This window comes from Protopterus annectens, chromosome 5.part0, assembly GCF_019279795.1.
Source record: "Protopterus annectens isolate FY-2018-M chromosome 5.part0, PAN1.0, whole genome shotgun sequence".
In the NCBI taxonomy this organism is placed as follows: Eukaryota; Metazoa; Chordata; order Ceratodontiformes; family Protopteridae; genus Protopterus; species Protopterus annectens.
The window spans coordinates 1,695,518,765-1,695,541,518 of record NC_056735.1 but is presented as its reverse complement, the minus strand read 5'-3'; the positions used below and the strand labels follow the sequence as shown (position 1 = coordinate 1,695,541,518).

General features: G+C 42.2%; 1 protein-coding gene across 1 annotated transcript in view; it reads left to right on the top strand.

Moving 5' to 3' along the window:
* Positions 1–22,754, top strand: part of SPAG17 (sperm associated antigen 17) — a 3,638,922-nt gene that overhangs the window by 2,450,235 nt on the left and 1,165,933 nt on the right. The window contains exon 30 of the mRNA XM_044071485.1: positions 19,468–19,609. Within this exon, the coding sequence (XP_043927420.1) occupies positions 19,468–19,609 (142 nt within the window). The remainder of the gene's footprint in view (positions 1–19,467; positions 19,610–22,754) is intronic.

Sequence of the window (22,754 nt, the reverse complement as noted above, 5' to 3'; positions counted from 1 at the left end):
ATTGGTTAGTGCCTTGTTTATGGCTTTTATGGTTTTTTTTTCTGTTTTAGGGAGAATGATGATTAATGGAAGGTCAATTCCTAACATTGATGGTAGAACTTTTATTGTTGTACCAAGTACAGAGTTTATTCAAGCTGTCATGAAGTATTTTTGCATCTTTCTTAGAGTAATTTTTATTTCCAAGTTTGCAGTCATCAGTGTTAACACATCACAGAATAGGTATGAGTAAACTATAACAAGATGTGCATGCTTGAGATCATAGCCATACTGTTAGGATATGAAAGCTGCATGGATAAATGCACCAGAGTCCTGATGTATTCTTGGTTGTTCAGTGTATGCTTGGCCAATAAGTCATTAGGAAAAGTGAAACTACAGTAAAGGAGCTACGTCAGTCTCAGCTATAAAGTATTCTGGGAATTTCCCTGGATGCAAAAGTTCATTTCAAAGAAAGTAGCAAGAACAAGGGTGGTAAGATACATTGCAATATTTTAAAACCTGTTGAAATGGAACTGATGAATGCCAACCAAATCCTCCAAATGATTTGTCCTATCTGTCCATTTCTTACCATAACACATGGCAGGAATGTTTTCCATATATTTGGTAAACTGGACAGAAATTAAAAAATAAGATGGCTTCTGAAAGTTGATTCAAATGATGATGTCATAGTGATCTTAAAAGGGTGCTAACCAAACCTTTACAGCACAGATCACACAAGTCATCCTAATGCAGCAAAGACAGCTGGACTGCTCTTTTGTAAAATGTTTACAAGACAAATAAGCTACTTAGCTACTTATGTAGTTCCTTTGGAAATCCAGAGTAAACATTTTTTTATTCAAGATTAATTATAAAGCTGCCTCTGGAAAAAACAATGACAAATAATGACTCATTTTAAACCTAAAACCACTGAAAACCAAAATTGTCTGCCTGTGATGAATAAACATTGCTAGATAATTTTTAGTGATTGAAGATGATGTATGACTTCATATTGCAATCTGGAAAAAATTTAGAAATAGTTTAGGTTTTAGAATGGGTCCAATAAATTGCCATATATTAGCATGAAAATTGTTGCTTTAGCAGTAATTCATAAAACTTATGTTTAAATCAGATGTTCATCATATTGACCACTGCTGCAGTAGCCTTAGCTATATGCACTATATTCTACCAAGGATATAACTGCTAGACAGCTTTCAAAGCATTAGGGCACCTTCCACATGCCCAAATTATCAAGCATCTCAATCTGAGCTGACTAAAAGACAAGTTTGGGTGGAAAGCCCTTCAGAGCTTTACGGCCACCAAAGAGTACACTCCTCTGAGGCTTTTGAAAATTGAGGGTCAGCTAGTGCGTTCCTTTGCTGGCAGATAAGTTTCCTTTGGGTGGGAAAAACTCTCATTTTTTTTAATTTATAGATGTTTTACTACTTTTTTATTCAGGAAAGTTATTTTAAAGCTAGGAGTGTTGTGTTTTAGTGGACTGTCTCAAGACATACTTTTAAAGAGAGCACTGTTTTTTTTCTTAGTTTAAGAGTAGTGTTAATTAACTGAAAACATATTTTCTATGGAGAAATTGTGTGCGCTTTTCCTTGGTGGGGCAGGCATAGTATTTGAAAGTGTTTTTAACTGCGTTTTGTTGTTAAAAAAATAACTTTTGTGGACTGGTGTTTTTACCAGCATTTGCTACTTGCCTTCCACATGAAGGAGGCACCATTTTTGGCTTGACCATGGAACAACCTACTGGTCTCAAGGTTGGTCCTTCTTCCAGCCAAAAAAAGAAAAAGTTAAGCAAACAACCTTTGCCACCACAGCAGGTTAGCAATTTGCCTCAGCTGGAGGTGGGTGACTTTTCTGTGGCCATTTGTTATACCCCAGAACACTCATCTGTTACCCCAGAACCACCTGGTGTAACACCTACAGCCACAATGGACTCCTCTGTGGCTGCTGGAGGCCTTCAGTGGGCAATGGAAAGCCACTCTTGTTTGTCCTGGGGGAGGTAACAGAGAAGGTTTTCCTGTTGTGCCAGAATGCTGTGCCCATCCTTTGGGAAACAGCTATTGCAATTAGTAACACAGTTGACCCCATTTTTTTGGCCAAAAAGAAACAGAAAACCAAGCATGTATATACTCCTCCTCAAATTTCTTTAGACAAGAATAGTTTACTAGGTTTGACTCGGGGTTTAATTCAGGCAGTTGATCCTTCTTGTAAAGTAGTTTCTGGAAAAAGAGAAGGAATTCCTCTTTTCCTGAAGGGATTCAAGATACTGATTCTGAACAGGAAGAGGCAGAGAAGATTCAAGGTTTTGTCCTCAGATTTCTGATTCAGACTCAGAGGAGAGCTCAGTTTCTGATTCTGTCTGTGGGGGTTTCTCTGAGACTATTGCCAGAATGTGCCAGTGTTTTCAGTGGGAGAACACTGAGGTTTCTCAGTCCCTCAGAAAACACTATAAGTTACTACAGAAGGATTTTCCAGAACCTACACCCATTCTACCTGTTCTGTCAGTTTTAGAGGATGTGTGTGTTACTGCCTGCAACTTTCCTGCTATTCAGACAGCTGCTCCTAATAGGTGATGTATATAATCCCTCGGTCTTTTAATTTGTATACACTTTTCCCAAACCTGGCCCAGCAGCTACAGCCTTAGTTGATCCTCCTGCTTCTAAGCGCTTAGTTAATTCAAATCCTACTCTTTCTGATAAAGATTGGAAAATTATTGATAGGTATATGAGAAAAAGTGTATATTTTGGCAACTTTAGTTTTCCAAATTTTGAATTGTCAGGTTCATATGTTAAAGTTTGTTTTGACAAATTCTGAAAGTATGAGGAATGTTTTATTTGTAGTTTATTTTTGTGAGGAAAAATCTGCTTTAAATAACAACGTTTCTTCTTTAGTACAGGTCACTTACCTTACACTTACCTTACACTTACAGGTGTATTACTATGACCACTGGTACTGTGTAAGGAGGTTTGCATGGCTGCATTCTAGGAACCTTCCAGATAATGTTAAAAATGAGATTTTAAATTCTCCCTGGATAGAGCTTTAGTGTTTGGTCCCTGTGTTGCAGTGGTGATCAAAAAGTGGGATGAAAGAGGCAAGTTTATCCAGAAATCTCTAAGATTATTCAGATTTTTCCAAGTTGTCCAAGAGATTTTCTTTCTCCTCTTCCATTTATGGCAGCAAACAAAATAAACAAAATAAACAGTCTACGCAAAATTCAGGTAAAAAAAGGAATGTCAAGGGAGTTCCAAAAAGAAGTCCCTAACCTCCCAAAACCAAGGGCAGTCCAATATGTCTGAATGACTATTTAAGAGACTTTGTGACCCAGTCCCACCACTGGTCCTGTTTTCTTCCAGGAAATCTTAATCCCCATTTTTTCTTTGTCAACAGATTGCCTCAGAAAAATGGGTTCTGAATATCATTCATCAAGGTTACAGATGGCAGTGGGAAGAAATTCCTTCCTTTTAGGGGTATTTCCTCTTCCTCCAGATCAGACTCTTTTCTTCCTAGTGCCAAATAAAGAAAATGTTTGCAGACCAGTACTGGATCTTTCTTTCTTAAACCTGTTTGTGATAGTGCCTAATTCAAAATGATGTCACTTCATAACCTGTTACCTCTTCTTTTAAGTTTCCTGGTAACACTAGACTTATATGATGCTTATCATCACATCCCTGTTTGTCCAGACTTCAGGTGTTTGTTAAGGTTTTGTATGTCTGGATCACATTATCGGTTCTCTACCTTAATCTCTGGACTATCCACTGCACCCAGAATTTTCACAAAGTGTCTAATTCCAGTTATAGTTCATTGAAGGCTGCAGGATATCCACACTTTTCCATATTTATACAACTTGCTTATCTTTACAGAGTCTTTTTCAAAGTGTCAGGAATCTCTCTCTTGGGTGAGAGATCTCTTACACAAGCTGTGATTCCAAGAAAACAGTGAAAATCTTTCTTGTTTTTTTGTGTCATTTGTGGTATCTGAAATCTCTTTGGTCCCAGCATCAACACCCTTTATCTTTTAAGATCCCAGGACTGGGATTTGTCAGAACAGAAACCACTTGGTGGCGGCAACAGATATCCAAAAAATCAATGATTTGATGTTATCATTCTCATTAATTCCTAAATGGTTGGGTTCAGATCCGAACTTCAGTTCCGACTTAGCCGCTTTTTACAGCTCATGGAACACTGAAAGCTCTCAAGCTCCTCTCTTAAATATCCAGGGAATTGTTATGGCTAGGCTTGTATAGGCCCTAGGGCCGATAGCCTTGTACCAACCTATGAACCTTACCCATAATACATTAATCCCCTAGCCTGCCTCAGATCGCGTTTACTGCCTTTCCATATGGACATGGTCACAGTTAGTTCTCGAAATTTGTTGTAGTTGTGAGTAAAAAGTAGATTTAATATATTTTTCCTTTATCTCTGTTCTATAATAGCCCTCTCTTACCCTTTCTACTCTTTTTAGTGTAAGTTTTATTACCATTGTTGGTATTTTCTTGTCTTTCTTTCCTTTCATACCCTATCAGTAGTCTCTGTTACCATTGCTGGTAATTTTTTTCCCTTTAATGTTTCCTTATTTCCAACAAAAAAAAAAAATTCCATTTCTCTTAGTGGATAGCCTTTTGGCTATATATATATATATATATATATATATATATATATATTCTTGGAATGCCTGAAAAAAAAGTTTTAAAAAATGCAAGGCCTGTGGCCACAAGAGACCATTGTCAAATGCACATGATTTGTGTGTCTACTGTCTAGGCCCAGCTCTTTTGAACATGCTGTGTGATATTTGTAAGGCCTTTAATCAATGAGCCTTAGTGGATCGGAAAAATAAGCTTATTTTGAAAGGTTTACTTCCTTCCATCTTTTCTCAGACAGTACCTAGGATTTAACCCCCCTCAAGAAAAGAGACAAAAAAGCGGCAAAGAAGTGTCTTCGGACCCCTCCAGATCTTCTGCTCCGAGCTCAGCTACTGGTGCAGAGCCACCTCAATAATTACCTAAACTATCAGATACAACTTCATTGGATCCAAAGGAAAAACACTCAGATCCTTCAACTTCGGATGCCAAATCTATGTAATTGGAGCCGACCTATTCGGATTCAAAGAAGCTTCTTTGGACCCAATATGATTTGTCTCTGGATCCTGTCCCCTCCCGTCTTCCATACCTGTTCCTGGAGAGATGCCACCACTCCAGGACCTCATCCATTGCTTCATCTTCTCAATCCTCCAGACGTCTGATCAAAGCAGATGCGGATAGGATGATGAGGAAATTTCTCTAAATGCAAATACAAATGGGGGTTCTCCTGTCTCCTGCTGTATTGGGTCCAGAGCCCTTCATAAGTACTACTCCATTAGTTTTGTCTCCTTCTCCAAACTGACCTTCAGTTTCAGAGCAGTTGGAACTGACAACCACAGATTCGTCCATATTGGATCCAAAGTTCACCGTATCTTCTATGCCAGTGCCATCAGTGAGTGGACTTGCTCTGAGCATGTTGGAGCTGGATGACTTTTAGAGTGTCAGTGCAAGATCCAGGGTGTAAGAGTCGACTCTGAGATTGTTGGAGCCATCTCTGCCCCTCGGATCCTTGGCCATCAACAGCTCTGCTCTATCCCCTGCTTCAAGTGGTCTGCCTTTGGATCAGAGGGAGATGACAGCTTGGAAGCACATCTCAGAGCTGTTGGCTTCTTCCTTCCCAGAACTTTCTGCCTTCTAGATAGTGGAGAGAGTTTTCTCTGCTCCAGGAGAAGGGACGTGTCTACCTTCCTCATCTTCCACTTCCCAGAACCACTTGTCTTTACATCAAGAGTCTCAACATCCTACTCCACAAGGACAGCCAGCTCAAAGTCTGCAGGATGCCCTTCAGGGTATATTGATTTCTTCAGATACTTCTCCAGAATATCCTGCCAAAGAAGTCCCTAGGAAGAGACATCACACAAGATACTGATTTCAATGAGGGAAAAGGGTCCCCAAGATCATCACCTGATGATGTCTCCTTTGGAGACATTCCACAGATCCTAAAACAAAGAGGTGGTTGGTCTACGGACAACCCTTCCCAAGAGGAATTGGTACTCCTGGAAACGTTTGGATCTGACCCATCTACCTCCGTGACTCTGCCCGCTGATGAACTCATTGAGTTGATCTCTTGGTGGGTGTGGAAGGAACCAGACACCATTGAGCAGATCCCCAAAAGACCAGACAGGATTCTGGAACTGCCTAAGGATAGAGATCTTTGGAATAAGAGAGCACCTATGGATGCTATGATCATAGCGGCGGCCACAAAAAAGTTTCTCTGTTCATCCTCCTTGCTGGGGGTAGATAGACAGATTTGGGAAGTATGTGTATGCTTCAGCGATCTTTGCACTTTGATCACTGAAATATTTTGGCACACTATACTAGACATCAGTGCTGTTTGATTAAAGGACTCACCAAATCCCTCAAAAGGACCGTTAATTATGAGTCAGAAAGTCCTATTGCCTCACAGTTGTCCCCTTCAAATTTGCCCATGAGGCTCATTTTACATGCAGCTGAAGGTACCTCAAGGGTGGCGGGTTCAGGCATTTCCATTAGGAGGCATGCCTGGATGCACCTGTGGGATTTCATGAAGCCTTTGAGTCTTCCTACATCAATGCTTCTTTTCACAGATGTTCATTATTTGGCCCCAAGTTTAAAGACATACTATCCAGGTGTAAGCAGGAAGGTAAAACCCTGTCTGCTGTGGGGTTACATTATTTCACCCCTAAAAGGACCTTTTTCAGGAATCAATGAGGTGATCAGAAAATGTGGTTCAAAAAGTCCCAGGGTCCCTTGCTAGATCCACATCCCACAGAGGCAGGGGGGGGGACTCTAATGGAAGACACCATCCACGTGACAGAGGCAGTCTGCATAACCAAGGATCTAGAGATACCGTCTCTGACAGATCCTACCATCGCTCCTGAAAGAAGGCCTGATTGGCCATCTCTGGAGGCAGTCAAGGGTCATTTATCACTGCACCAGAGAGCCTGGCTGCAAATTAGAAAAGATTCATGGGTGCAGAGGATTATTTCCAGAGGTTATATAATTCCCTTTTTCCTTTCTCCTCCCTGTACAATAAACAAAATTCCCAATGTTTCATCCAGTCAGAGAAAAGCAGCAGTACTAAAAATAAAAAAAGCTGCTAGAAAAAAAAGAGTCATCCAAGAGGTTCCCCCAGACCAGAAAGAGTGCGGAACTTACTCAAGATTCTTTTTAGTGCCAAAGAAAACAGGGGACTGGAGACCAATTTTGGATCTCAGCAATCTCAACAAGTCAGTTCAACACACACAGTTCCAAAAGGTCGTGGTTCAGTCCATTCTGCCATTTCTGCGCTAGGATGATTGGATGTGCTCAAGATATTCAGGATGCATGCTATCATATAAAAATGAACAGGTAGTCCAGAAGATACTTATGCTTCTGGCTGGGAGCCAGTCATTACCAGTTCAGAGCTCTGCCCTTTGGTCTCACCACAGACTCCAGGGTGTTCACCAAATGCATGGCAGTGGTAGCAGTGTACTTGAGACTACAAGGATTCTGGATGTTTCCTTATTTGGATGACTAGCTCATAACCACTCCGACCAGGCATCAGTTGAGGAAAGCACAAGATCATGTACTCCAATTGTGCTGTCAGCTAGGAATTGCTATCAGTCACTACAAATCTCAACTAACTCCGACTCAGATATTGCAGTTCTTAGGGGCTTTATTCAATACCTCTTCCTTGACAGCCTCTCTTCCTCTCCCAGGGGTTCAAACTATACGATTCCAGGTCAAAAAGATTATTCAAAATTCTTCTCTCTTGGCTCAAATGATCCTTCAAACATTAAGTTCAATGTCTGTTGCAATAGTTCTGGCTCCATTGGCAAGATATCACATGGTAATCCTTCAATGGACACTAGCAACTCAGTAGTCTGTTCTCCAGCAGTTTTTATCTGCCCAGATCAAGATATCTCAGGCATGCAAAAATTACCTCCTTTGGTGGATTTACTCCAATCAAGTTCTTCAAGGTCGCTCCCTCACTTTTCATCAGCCCAGGCAATAGTGACCACGGACGCTTCCCAAATCATGGGGAGGGGCATTTCTTAGGAAAGACATTCCAAGGCACATGGTTTCCTGAAGCAGCCAATACATATATAAATGTCTTAGAAATGAGAGCTGTACTCCTAGCATTGCAGGCCTGTCAAGGCACTCTCTCTTCCAAGGCCATTGTGATTCATACAGACAATATGTCAGTAGTCTGGTACATCAACAAGCAAGGAGGAACCAAATCTTACCCCCTTTGTCAAGACTTTTGAGAGTTTGTCAATGGGCAGTCTTATCCAATGAATTTCTGATAGCAACATGCATCCTGGAGAAACCCAGTGTGATAGTAGACAAGCTGAGCAGGTCCATTCTAATGCTTCACAAGTTGTCTCTCAATATGAGAGTGGTGGAAAAGATTTCTCATTGATGGAGCCAAACTAGCTGTGACCTTTTTGAATCTCCCTCATCTACAAGTGCAACAGGTTATTTGCCCTGATCCCCTCATGGGGAGTCACCGAGAGAAGCTCTTCTCCAAGATTGGCCCCCTCCTGTTCTCCTCTATGCCTTTCCCCCAGTACCTCTAATTCCCAAATTAAAAAAAAGAAAGCATCATGATTGAATAGCACAGTCATCTTCATTGCCTGTTATTGGCATAATCAGATCTGGTTTCCCTTTCTTTGACTTCATCTCCTTCGCCAGCCTTGGACTCTGGATCCAACTCTGGACCTCCTGTCTCACTCAACAGACTCGGTACACCCGGACATTCTAGGTCTTAAGTTGACCGCACGGTTTCTCCAATTCTGCTGATAGCTATACAGCCCAGGCTTTCCTCTCCTGTCTGTCACATTCTCTTATCATCCCACAAAGCTTCCACTAGAAAACTTTACAAAAGCAAATGGGAAAGATTTGTTTTTTGCCCACAATAAAAAGATATTGACCCATTTTCCACAAGAATTCCAAAAGTTATGGAGTTTTAAGCTGCAATTTTTAAAGAGTGAGCTAGTTCCTCAGTTGTTAAGGCACAACTAACTGCCATTTCTAATTTTTATATAGGAGTCAATAATTCATCTTTAGATTCTTCCAGACTATTGAGGCTTTTTAAGGGGTGCCTTTCTTTTCAAGACATCTTTTTAAAGATCCCACTCCCCAGTGGGATTTGAGTTTAGTGTTACAATCCTTAACCCAATCCCCCTTTGAACTACTGGCAAGATGCAAACTAACATTTTTTAACCTGGAAAACTGTCTTTTTAGTGGCCATTACCTCTGCTAGAAGAGTCTCAAAAATTAAAGCCCTATCTTCTAAGCCTCCTTATCAAATTTTTCATAAGAATAGGGATATCCTTAAGAACCAACCCATCCTTCCTTCCTAAGCTGTTGTCAGAATCCAATATCAATCAGACTATTAACTTATTGGTCTTCTTTCCAGACTTCTCAAACAAAGGAGAGTATATGTTATACCTGTTAGATGTGCACAGACAAGTTATGTTTTTACCTTCATAGGACAAAAGCTTTCAGGAAATCAGATAAATTATTTGTCTCCTTTTTGGACTCAAAATTGGGCAAACCAGTTACCAGAGTGACCTTAGCCAAATGGTTAATGGATTGTGTTTCCTTTGTTTACAACAAATTGGGTTTGTCTTTGCCAAAATCTCTAAAAGCTCATTCCACAAGGTCTATGGCAACTTTTTCAGTACTTCTGTCCAGATCTTCCTTGGGTGATATTTGTGCATCTGCAACTTGGGCTAATCCTCATACCTTCATTGCTCATTGCAGATTAGATCTGGTCTCTAGAGGAAGAGCAGCCTGCAGCTCAGCAGTGCTCAGGATCACCCTTCCTTCAAGTCATCCTGGGATTGAGGTAGCTGGAGAGTCTGTCCCATTCATTGATGAATGAATGAAAATGACAACATCAGATAAAAAAGTTATGTACTTACCATAACATTCCATATGTGTTATCCATTTTCATTCTTCCTCACCTTCCCTCCTCCAACCCCCCCTACCAATTTAACTTCTGGAAGGATCAGAAGATGCTAAAGGAACCAATGTTCCTTTATTTGAGCCTCCAGTTACTGGTATAGATACATTTCCTTTATTCACTAAAGCCAGCAAACAAGATCTGAGGTATAGTAGGGTACTAATGCATTATGGGTAGGAGAGGAGCTCAAGAGCTGTCAGTGTTCCATGAGCTGTAAAAAGCAGCCAAGTTGGATGATTTGAGGGTCAGAACTGAACCCAATCATTAAAGAATGAAACTGGACACAGATGGAAAATTATGGTAAACTTTTTTCCCTCTTCCCCATGCTTACTCCAGAGTAGTCAGTCACCACAGATGCTTCAAATTTGCTTGTGGAGCAGTCATTAGGAGAGATAAAAGTCCAGGGGGTGTGGGACACCAAGGATAAATGCAAGCACATAAATATCAAGAAGATCCTTGCCATGATCAAGGCACTCAGTTCTGTGAACCATCTTTGATCAATATCATAGTGATGTGGTACATCAACAGGCAAGGGGAACCAGGTCATACCCCTCTTTGCAGTCTAGTCATGTTAGCTTGGGATATAGCTTCACAGCACAGACTCACTCTGCAGGCATCCTACATTCCATCAGAGCAAAATTATAAGGCAGACAAGCTGAGCAGGACCAGGGCAGACCCTCATGAATGAAACTAGATCCAGTGGTCTTCCAAGATTTGATCCATCTGTGGGTAGTTCCTCAAATGGACCTCTTTGCCTCCTCTCTGAACAATCAATTGGCAATATTATGTTCCAGAACACCACACAAGAAAGCCTGGAAGACAGATGCTTTTCTTTAGAGAGGAATATTCCCATATACCTTTCCACCCTTTCCACTAATATCCATGGATTTAGGATTCTTAACATGGAAGGAAGGTTTACTGGTTTCTCTGACCTCTGCAAAAAAGAGTACCTGAGTTACAAGCTCTTATGGTGAATCAACCCTACCTCATTTTCAACAAGGACAGGGTTTCTTTGAGAACTAACCCTTCGTTTATGCCTAAAGTGGTATCAGAGTTTACTTTAAGCTAAATTTTCCATCTCCCGTTTTCTTTCCTGAACCTAAAAATGAGGGAAAAAGAATATTTTATACCTTGGATGTCTACAGACAACTCAGATACCATCTTTTAGATCATCGGATCAATTGTTCATTTCTTGTGAAAGTAAGAAGGGGCAACGTGTTATAACAGACTATTTCCAAATGGTTGTCTAAGGCTATTACATTTTGTTATACTTGCCATGACAAATCTATTCCAAGGAAGGTCACGGCCCACTGTACAAGGACCTTGGCTTCTTCTATGGCAATTCGGAAAGGGCTGGATTCTAGAAGTATTTTAGAAGCTGCTACTTGGTCCTCTATGAATACTCTTTGCAAAACACTATAAGCTGAATTTCTTCTCTAGGTCTAGGATATGTTTTTTTAGGACCATTCTCCAGGGTCTCCTGGACCCTTCTCCTTCCACCTCCCATATATAGTTAGCTATGGTAATCTACCCATATAACTAAAGCCACTGCAGCAGTGATCAATATGATCAATGTAGTACAGTTGTGTAATTTGAACTTATCATAACTGTAGATGTTAGAATGATTGCTGCTGCAGTAGCCGCTGCTCCCCTCCACCCCCCTTATTTTTGGTGTTTTTTTTATGCCAGGGTGTGTACATTTATTTGTTGTTATTCCTAGCCTTGTCTTTTTAGGGCTCAGCTTCCCTCTGTCTGCTGGCAGGAAAGCTCTAAAGAACTTTGCATTCAAACTTGTCTTTTTGTCAGCTCAGCTCGAGCTGTTTGACAGTTTAGGTGTGTGGAAGGTGCCCTGAAGTTTTAGAAGCTGGCCAGCTGTTATATCCATGTCAAGATACAGCTCGTATAGCTAAGGGTACTACAGCAGCAGCAGTGATAATTCAAGCATCTACTGTTATGGCAAGATCAACTTGCACAACTGTGCTTTTGTTGTGAAGAATGCAGCAAAACATTGGAGGACTTTGTAAAAGCTCAGCCTGCAAGTGAAGCATATTTTTAAAATGTTTCAGTTCAAGGTATTTTAGAAAGTTAAAACTACTATTTAAATGCTTTTGAATCTGTTGTTTCTTCCCATACTTCTGCTGAAAATGGGCTATTGGTTCAGTCTGACTTTCTCGTTTATCAAGGAACAAATTAATAAAATAAAAGCAGGGCAAGGAGACTGCATCTCAGTTTAGATGTTCACAGATAGCTGAAACAGTATCCTGAAAGAACAAATTACATTAAAGACAGATCAGTCATTAGTCTTTTTCCCAACTTTTGTAAAACATTTGTATGTTTACAGTTCAGCTGTTTTGTAATGTGATTTATGATAAAGCAGTATAATAAATAGTTGAGCTGAGGTGGCATAACTGTTTCCCTGTCAGCTGCAAGGAACAATTTACTCTTTCTCATTACAAAGCCATGAATTCTAATTTGGAGTTTTATGTATTGTTTATAATCTGTAGTGTATTTGAGTTGAAAAAAGTCTGTAGTTGTATACAGGTGCCCAACAACATAGCAAAAGAATTTCAACAAAGTCCCTTGCACTGAAATTCATTCCTAAATCTTCATTTCAGGTCAGCCCTGAACAGCATGTAGTTAAGTTGATCAAGTTAAAATTCATAACTCTTATAGTTTCTTACAGGAAACACTGAAGACAGAGCTGTACTTGGCCATCTTTATAGAGACTAACACACTCTCTAAAGTCATGCCACAATTGCAAGACATAAATATTGCTTATGATAGGGAGACACGGGTACTGATGCTAAAAACAGGCTGTGAGTAGATGGATGAATGAAAACTCATATAATATACTGCTACAGTATTTCTCATTCCATTCCTCCCACTGGAGTACCACATCTTAATGTATAAAATTTTACCTTAGCCTTTTTTGTATAGCATGTACAGTGTTTTCACTTATTGGAAATTATTGTCTTTATAGTTTGATGTTTTTAACAAACAATAATAGATCTGAAGTAGTTAACCTCATTTGGTCTTCAACCTGTGGGATATAGATCCAGTACGGATCCAAGCAGGCAAGTTCACGAGCATCTGCTCTGAGCTCTAAGCTCCTCCCCTACCCATAATACACCACTACCACCATCCTTCCCTCAGATCTCATTTGCTGCATTTGCGATCAGCATCGTGATCTCCAAGCTCCGGGTATCATAAGTACTTGAGTTTTTTTCTGGTGATAGGATTTACAGTTTTAGTGTTAGTGAGTCAGGATAGTACCCCTCTCCAACTCACTTTCACTGTGCATCGTGTTTTGAAGAGTTTAAAAAAAAAATTAAAAAAGAAAAGTTAGTCAGTGATTCCTCCCCTTCCCCCGAGTGTGTAGTTTAGACTGTTATGGCTGATCAGGCTAAACAAGTTTTCAGGAAATGCACAGGGTAGGGCCACAAATTGTCACCTGCTGACGGCCACACTCTGTCCCTTGTCTGTCTGGGTGTGTCCCACCTTTCTGTAAATTGCAGTGTTTGCACGGGTTTTAACCCTCAAGCCCTGAGGGACCGCAGGGCTAAACTTGTTTTGAAAGGCCTCCTCCCTGACACTGAGGTGGCCACTTCTTCTTCTTCTCCTGCGGTCACGGCTGTGACCACTCCTTCAGTCCCTGTTACTACTTATAGCTCTGTCTCCCTTCTTAGGCCAGGACTCATCCTCCCTCTTCTAGGCCTAGGGAAGGGGATTCCAGTCATTCAAAAAAGCATGACAGAGATCACAAGGCCGAGAAACATAGGAAGTAGTCCCCGGATTGTTCCACCCCAGCGGGGCCTCCCCCTAAGGTTCATGTTATTTCTAGATCTGTCTCCCCTCAGCTCCGATCTCCACATTTCTCTCAGGAGCTGGAGGAAACGAGGTCTTCCTCCAGGGCATTGGCACACTGACAGACTAGGTCGGAGTCTGTCGCCTCATCGCGCTCCACCTGTAGCCTCTCAGAGTTAGAAATGGATAAGATGATGAGGAGGTTTATTCAGATGCAGATCCAGATGGGAGTCCTCCCAGCTTCCTCTCTTGCTGGTGGGGGTAGCTCGCTCCCCTTCTTTTCACCAATTTCTCCTTTTATGATCTGACCAGCTGCTTTGGAGTACATGGATCCGAGGATTTTCTGAGTCAAGGCATCTGCACCATTGGTACTTGCTACCTCGATGCCGGCGGTTGCCTTGAGTTCGTCAGATCCGACTAGTTCAGATCCCAGTATCTCTCAGAGCCGTAGCCTGGGCGTCAGATCCGAGGGGGTGGAGGTTTTCCCATTGCCACCAACTTTGTCAGATCTGGGCCATCCCCTCGGCATTCCGCCTCCCTCGGGACAGGCTCCAGTCCACATGTCAGACCAGGGGAGAGCAACAGCTGTGTTGGAGTCCCGGGTGGTCCACTCTCCCTCGGCGTTCGATGCAGTGGAATGAGTTCTCTCTGTTGGATCGAGACCCCTGACAATTTCTATGGATTCTGCCCCGACTCCCCCTGGTTCTGGTGCGACTCCTGTCATTTTATCCCTGGGACAGTCTGCGCCCGAAGTGCCCCAGACAGATTCCCTTGAGGAACATCAGCCCACTTGCAAGCCATCTCCAGATAGTCCTACTGGAGAGATTCCCCGCAAACATACATGCAAGAGGAGGCACTTGGACTCCTCCCTGGACTCTCTCACCGAGGACACCAATTTAGATGAAGGGGAAGGTTCCCCCAGATCACCTCCTGAGGATGTCTCCTTTGGAGACATCATGGAACTATTGCTCCAGCATGAAGGTTGGTCTTCCCCAAAACCTTCCTCGAATAAGTCGGTGTTCCTGGAGGCTTTCAGTGTGGGCCCATCTACTTCCTGAGTGTCCACTCCCATGGACCCTCTAGTGGACTTAATCACTTTGTGGGCTTGGAAGGAACCTGACACTGTGGACCCTATCCTGAAATGCCCGGACAAAATTTAAACCCCCCTTCTGACAGACCTGCAAGGAACAAGGGTTCACCTGTAGATGTGATGGTGGTAGCAGCAGCCACCAAGAAGAAACTGGCTCAAGAAAGTTCCTCAGTCCATCCCCTCGACAGAGAGTCCCAGTTGATGGATCATTTAGGGAAATGCACATATGCATCAGCAACTTTCTCTATAAGGGAGCTGAACTACTTGGCCCATGTTATCCGACTGCAGCACGACCTTGTCAAGGAACTCACTGAGTCGCCCCTGGGGTCCACTTCGCAGGAGGATAAGAACACTTTTTCTGTGAGAATGGCCACCCTTACAGCTGTATCTAATACTTCCATGAGCCTTCTCTCTCATGCTACCAAGGGAGTGGCTAGGGCTGCTAGGTCTGACGTTGCCATGAGGTGCCATGCCTGGCTTAGATTGTGTCAGTTCTCAGAGCCCTTCAAGGCATCATTTGCAAATGCCCCTTATGATGGTTTTTCTTTGTTTGGTAAGACCATCCGTGACACATTGGTCCAAAGCAGAAGGACGGGAAGACACTCTCTGCCGTTGGGACCTGCTTCTTTAACCCTCAAAGATCCTTTTCCCAGAATCAGAGAGGGCAAAAGAAGATGTGGTTCCAGAAGTCTCAGTATTCCTGGGATGCTCAGGATTCATCTTCCCTAGAGGCAGAGGGGGTCAAGACAGATGCCGCCCTAAGGGCAATAGGGGTCCGAGAAATTTTGGGTCTTGAGAATCGTTCTTGGACAGACCCGCACAGCATCCCTGAGGGGTTGCCTGGCTGCCCTGCTCTGGAGTTAGTTGGGGGTCACCTGTTGTTGCACCTGACGGCATGGGAGTCCGTGTCATCAGACCATTGGGTGCTACAAATAATATCCAGAGACGATACAATTCCCTTTGTGGTTCCCCCATTACCACCCAAACACCTCCGGGATGTACCATCTGTGCAAAGGGAGGCAGCAGTTCTAGAGGTTATCGAGCTGCTAAAGAAATGAGCCATCAAACCCATCCCCTGAGACCAGTTCAGATTCGGCATCTATTCCAGGTTCTTTTTGGTGCCAAAAAAGACAGGAGACCTGAGGCCCATCCTGGACCTGTCAACCCTGAACCTGTCCATTGCCAAAGAAAAATTCTGTATGGTCACATTGCAGTCCATCCTGCCTTACCTGCAAGGGATGGACTGGATGTGCTCGTTAGACCTCCAGGATGCTTACTACCACATAAAGATACACAGGAGCTCCAGGAGGTACCTTCGCTTCTGGCTGGGATCCAGTCAATATCAGTTTGGAGCGCTACCCTTTGATCTCACCACAGCCCCCAGGTTGTTCACCAAGGTTAGTACTAATCTATGAACCTAATCTATGAACCTATGAACAGTGGCTCACCTGAGACTCCAGGGGATTCAAATCTTCCCTTAACTTGATGATTGGCTCCTTGCTACTTCCACCAAGCATCTACTTTGCCAAGCCAGGGACTATTTTCTACACCTAGCAGATCATCTAGGCATTACTGTCAACATTGCCAAATCTTGCCGACAACCTGTCCAAGTAATAGAGTTTATCAAAGTACGGATAGACACCTTGCAGACAAAAGTCTTCCTAACCCTGGACAGAATTTGAAATCTGAAGTTGCATGTCTTGGCCATTGCTCACTCGTCTTGGCCACCAGCGGACATTCTATGCCGGCCACAATTACACTTCTCCCATGCACTCGTTTGCACATGCATGTTCTACAGTGGACTCTGGCAGTCCAATGGTCATTGTTGGATCTTCCACTCAGTCACCCAATACAGTTAAGCAGAGCCTGCAGAGCATCCCTTCTGTGGTGGATGTACTCTGCGGATATTCTCAAAGGACGCCCATTTCTTGCAGCCCTGACCCAAGCCACAGTGACCACGGATGCATCTCAGCTAGGGTGGGGGGGCATTGCTTGGGAAGGACAGTCCAAGGCATGTGGTCCCCAACCGAGACCAGCTTGCATATCAATGTTCTTAAGATGAGAGTGGTCCTTTTAGCATTGCAGGCCCTTCATGCCTTTCTTCCTCTGGGAACAATTGCAATCCAATCAGTCAACATGTCAGTAGTCTGGTACATCAACAAGCAGGGAGAGACCAGGTCCTACCCCTTTGTCATGAAGCCATGAGAGTTTGGGAATGGGTGATTTCAACCAGTCGCTTTATAGTAGCAACGCATATTCCGGGATGTGCCAACATTCTAGTGGACAGGCTCAGTCATTCTATCCTGATGCCTTATGAGTGGTCTCTGAATCCTTCAGTAGTGGAACGGATCTTTCTAGACTGGGGTCAGCCTTGCTGCGATCTCTTTGCCTCTCCTTCTAATGCAAAGTGCAGTGAGTTTTTTGCTCTGAACCCCCCACCAGGGGAATTACCCAGAGACACCCTAGTCCATGCTTGGCTTCCCACTCTTCTTTACGCTTACCCTCCATTACCTCTTATTCCGAGAATTTTGCAGAAAGCTCGTCGACTGAGGAGCAAAGTCATCCTCATTGCTCTCTTTTGGCCTCGCTAAGTGTGGTTCCCTTTCCTCTGATCTCATCTTCTAGCTCCTCCTTGGATCTTGGATCCCAATCTTGATTTCATATCTCACCCATTAGAGGGTCTTCACCTGAACCTGGTCAATCTGAAGCTCACGGCTTGGCTGCTCCAGCTCCCCTAATTGCCAGAACACCCGGTTTGTCTTCTTCTGTTAAGTCTATCCTGGTGGCTGCTCTTAAAGATTCCACTAGGAGGATTTACCATAGTAAATGGAAGTGTTTTTCCATCTGGGCTTCTAAAAGAAATTTGGATCCCTTCTTGTCCCCAGTCCCGGCCATCCTTGAATTCTTAGCAAATATTTTTCAACAAGGGGCCAGCTCATCTACAGTGAAGGTACAACTTGCAGCCGTTTCCAGTTTTCATGTTGGTGAAATATGTCTTCTTTGGTGTCTTCTAGATTGTGCAAAGCCTTTATCAAAGATACCTTTCTCTTGCATCACCCAGTTAAGCACCCCGTTCCTCCATGGGACCTTACTGTGATGCTTCAAGCCCTAGTTGCTCCTTCCTTTGAACCGGCAGCAACTGTAGATCTAAAATTCCTATTCTGGAAGACAGCTTTTCTGGTCACTATCACTTCAGCCAGGAGAGTTTCCGAACTCCAGGCATTGTCTGTCAAAGTTCCTTACATGGTTTTTCATAAGGACAGGGTCTCTCTTCGTACTAACCCATCCTTTCATCCCAAAGTGGCCTCTGAAGCGAATATAAATCACACTATCAATTTACCTGTTTTCTTTTCAAATTTCAAGAATAAAGGTGAATACAAGTTGGATTTACTGGATGTTCATAGACAACTACATTTTTACTTGCACAGAACTAAGTCCTTCTAAAAATCTGACCAGTTATTCGTGTCCTTCTCTAAACCATTTTTAGGTAAACCCATTTCCAAGTTTACTGTTGCCAAATGGATTTCTCAAGTGTACAAAGACAGGGACTTGCCCCTTTTGGGGCAGGTTAGAGCTTATTCTACAAGGTCCATGGCCACGTCTGTGGACTTCTGGTCCAAGGTATCCTTGGTTGAAATCTGTCCTGCGGCGTCTTGGTCCTCATCTCATACCTTTGTTTCTCACTACAAATTGGACCTGGTATCTAGAGGCCGGGCATCCTTTGGCTCCACAGTGCTTTGGAATATCCTTCCATGAGGGCCACCCTAGGGTATAAATAGCTGGGGACTCTATCCCACAGGTTGAAGACCAAATTAAGTCAACTACTTCAGATAAAGAAATTATGTTCTCACCATAACATTCTATCTGAGTAGTTGTACTTCATTTATCTTCAACATCCCTTCCACATTCCCCTGAACCTGCTGGCTTTGTAGGTATTAGAGTATCCCCTTTGGGGCTTTGTTGTGGAAGTTGAATTTTGATATTTGTTGGATTGGGTTCCTTTGTTAGGGGCAGCAAACTCGATCTGAGGGAAGGAAGGTGGGAGTGGTGTACTATGGGTAGGGAGAGGAGCTTGGAGCAGATGCTCATGAACTTGCTGGCTTGGATCCGTACAGGATCCATATCCAACAGGTTGAAGACAAATGAAGTACAACTTTTCAGATGGAACGTTATGGTCAGTACATAACTTCTTTTTTTATTTTGGTTAAAAGGTACCGTGGCTTGCAATGCATTTATTAATACCTTTACTAGTCAACAATCATTCCATGGAGAACATGTTTGCCGTCTGTACTTTTTTCCTGACCTTTGACTCTGAGGTATAGTAGTACTGACATCTGGTTGCCATATGGTTATATTGCCTTAAATTTGCTTAAAAAATTCAGGATACATCTTGATCTACAGAGGAGACTGCAGCACAGTTTAGATGTTCACATACATTCGAGACAGCATATGTAAATTACCAGAACTGCTGCAGAGCTATCGTCCCCTTCATTTATGAATTTTGCAGGTGATTTTTCAGTAAATCACACAAATATGTGTCAATAAATATAAAATAATCTTTATTCCATTGTATCAAAGGTCCTGCTAAATCGTGAAGACAAGGTGGTCACAGTATTGGGGACAGATGGCGTCACAATTGTGGAGCATGCTGATGGAACAAGAATTAAAACATTCTTCAAAGAAGTTGAAGTTTCTGTATTGAGTGATTACAAAGAAACAGGTAATAGTTATAAAATAATGCATTTTTGGTTTAAGGACTTAGTCAAAAAGTAATAGCTCCAGTTCTGTGCAGTAGTCATTCTTGTATCTCAGATTACACTGCGCTGCATATTTCTGACACTCCATACACTAGTATATAATAACTTTAAGTAAAATGTGCCATTTAAAATGTTTTCTGCAAAAATAATGTACTTTGTCTTTAGGCGAAGCTATTTGTGTAATTACTGAAAAAGTCACTAACCCCAATACATACTTGAAAAAGTGCTCCAACTATACCAGTTTACATATGTTTGAGATTGCTTTAATCATTTTTTGTTGTTTAATCTGCAGATACCAGATATCTTAAATGCTTTGATCTTACTTCACAAAGAAGTAAAATAGAATGTTCCCCAGGATTCACAAAGCTCTGTGCAAGAATAAGGCTATTCTTGCACGGAGTGGTTTGTGTCCTTTTAGAATAGCAGCACGCCTTGCATATGCATGAAGGCATGCTGCTATCTAATCTAAATGGACATGAACCAGGAGCGAGTGCAGGGGGCATGTGTCAGCAGTGCAAACACATATAACATGCCCCTTACGCTCAGAAAGTGCCATACTGCACTTTCTGACTCAGATGAGTGTCAATCTATATAATATTAGAGCCTGGTTCTAATATTTTATAGTAAATGAGTGTCCGCAGACACTGAAATGTAAATAGCTAACATTTCAGTGTCCGCGGACATTGAAAAAGAAAAAAAAAAGACAAACACCTAGAAGGTAGCAGACTTCAAGTGCACACCCCCAAATGTATGCAATCTTGTCCTACGTGCATGGAAGCAGTAGTGCAAGAAGAAAGCAATAGAAATTAAAAAAATGTTTTTTTTTTCATCAAATAAATCCGAAGTTTAAGCAGTGCACAGTGCTATGCTTAGCCTGGCTGAAATCATGAAAATGATAGACAAGTGCTACTGTGATAGAAAACATCATCAAGCTGCTGTAGCGTAGTAGTACTGCCATGATATAGCATGTAGAACATGCTCGGTTTAAATCCCTCTCTGCCAAATTATTTAATAAACTTTTAAGGAATTTGAATGATAGATGTCAGCCATATGGCTCACGTATAGCACAGTAAGGGTGGGAATATGTAAAATATAAATGTAAAAAATAATTTATAAATTTAATGAAACAATAGATTTAATCAATGCTTTGCTAGTGTAAGCATTGCTTACCTGCTTTCAGCTCTGCTTACCTGGTTTAAGCATTGCTGTGTGGATTTGCGCGGAGCTAAGCATAGTGCAGCATATTAAAACTGGCCAATCAAGAAAATGTGCGGGAAAACCGCCCTATTAAATCGCACAGGCGGGAATACAGCCATAGCCATTTGGGATTACTCACAGCAGGATCAAAATGTCTGGCGTTGGTGATGGTGTTCACTTCTGACTGCAACGTTGGGGCATCAAGGGTCATGGTTGGGCTCTTAGTTAAAAAGCATGCTAGTAGGCTGCTGCAGGGACCAGCTTGCACGTGATCTCACCAGTGCCACTGGCATACCCCAGACTGGTGAGCAGGTACATCACCACCATAATGACCTGAAGTGGAGGAGGGGTGCACTCTTGGACCAGTGGATCCAAGAAGCTCGAGCGCAGGATGTCCCACCTGTCTGTAAGTATGCAGTCTTATGTATCTCTAACTAAGTATGGAAAAAGTTCAACTTGTGACTGTGCAAGTGTGATTAATGTGTGATGTCTCCCCATACACCTGCTGCGGAGAGGTCCCAGAATGTTGAGGCTCAGGCCCACCGACTGGCACGGCTGCATCTGCAGTATGCTGAGTACAGAATACCCACTACTATTAGCAGTAAGAAATCAAAATTATAGTAATGGTAGTACCACCTGTATATATAATTGTGCTGTAAAAGTCAGGAATAAATGCCTGTGTCAGGCTGCCAGTGTTACAATGGAGTATTTCCAGTTGCTGTGTAATACAGATATCAGAAGCAAACAACGTACAATATGCAGGAGAGAAATATTAGAATATGTATGAGTGTGTGTGCGTGAACCTGCCAAGAAAGTGCCATGTCAGGGCTACTGTAACAGTTAAAAATGAAGAGCATTCCCCTGTGCAGATCATGCAGGAATAGTAATTGTAGATTTCTGAGTTGCACACAGATATGTATGTCAAAACTAATAAAGGTGATCCCAAACACTGGGTTGTGTCATCTCACTTGTACCTGCAGAATGCATTAACTGAGTTGAACTGATTTAGCACTGCTTGTCTGCATACTTTAGAATGGACATGTCAAATAACTAAAAAAAAGCAACAGTACACATTTCCATCAGAATGTGTTTTACTTGTTTGTCTGCCAGCATTGTCCTGTGTTAACCCTTCAATTTCAACTGTATGTAGCTGTGAATGTACTGAAAAATGTATAAGGCTAACAAGTGCAGACTTAAAACCTACACTGTGTACTCGGGAATCTAAATTGCAGTATGTAGTTGTAAAACAGTCAAATGTGCAATCCAGCTAATGTGCACACGTTTCACAAACAGTGACACCAATGTCTGTTGTGTATGCATAATTTGTACTGATGGGAAACAAATAATGCAACATGTCATAATAAAAGTACTGTGCACAAAAATATGTACTAAATAGAAATGTCACAAGCAACGCACAACACCTCCTCATTAGCTCAGTCTGATAAGGACTAAGCCTGTAGTTCAGTTTTGCACACACAGCATGATTTGAATCCAGGGACCACCGCTAACATCTCAATCTGGTTCTACAGTTGTAAACTGCAATCTGAATAGAAAAAAATAATTGTACTGCAACAAATACATTTTCCATACAGGGTACATAGGTAAAGAAATCTGAATAGAAATACTAGTATGATATGTATAACTATGAACGGTGTACAGTTGCTTTGTTGATCAGCCCCAGTCCTACAAATAGATGCAAGCTAGACATCCATACTCTGCAGTCTGGCCCAGACAAGCCCCTCAAGTGTCACACTGTCACGGATAGTTTCCCCAGTTGTCCTGTTACAGTAGATGTATGTGAAAGGCACAACACACACTCCAGGGCCTGCAATTAATATGTGAATCTGATATATGTGTAGAAACAGCAATGTAATGTGCACACAGTTCATCTGCACAGACCCACAGGTAAAG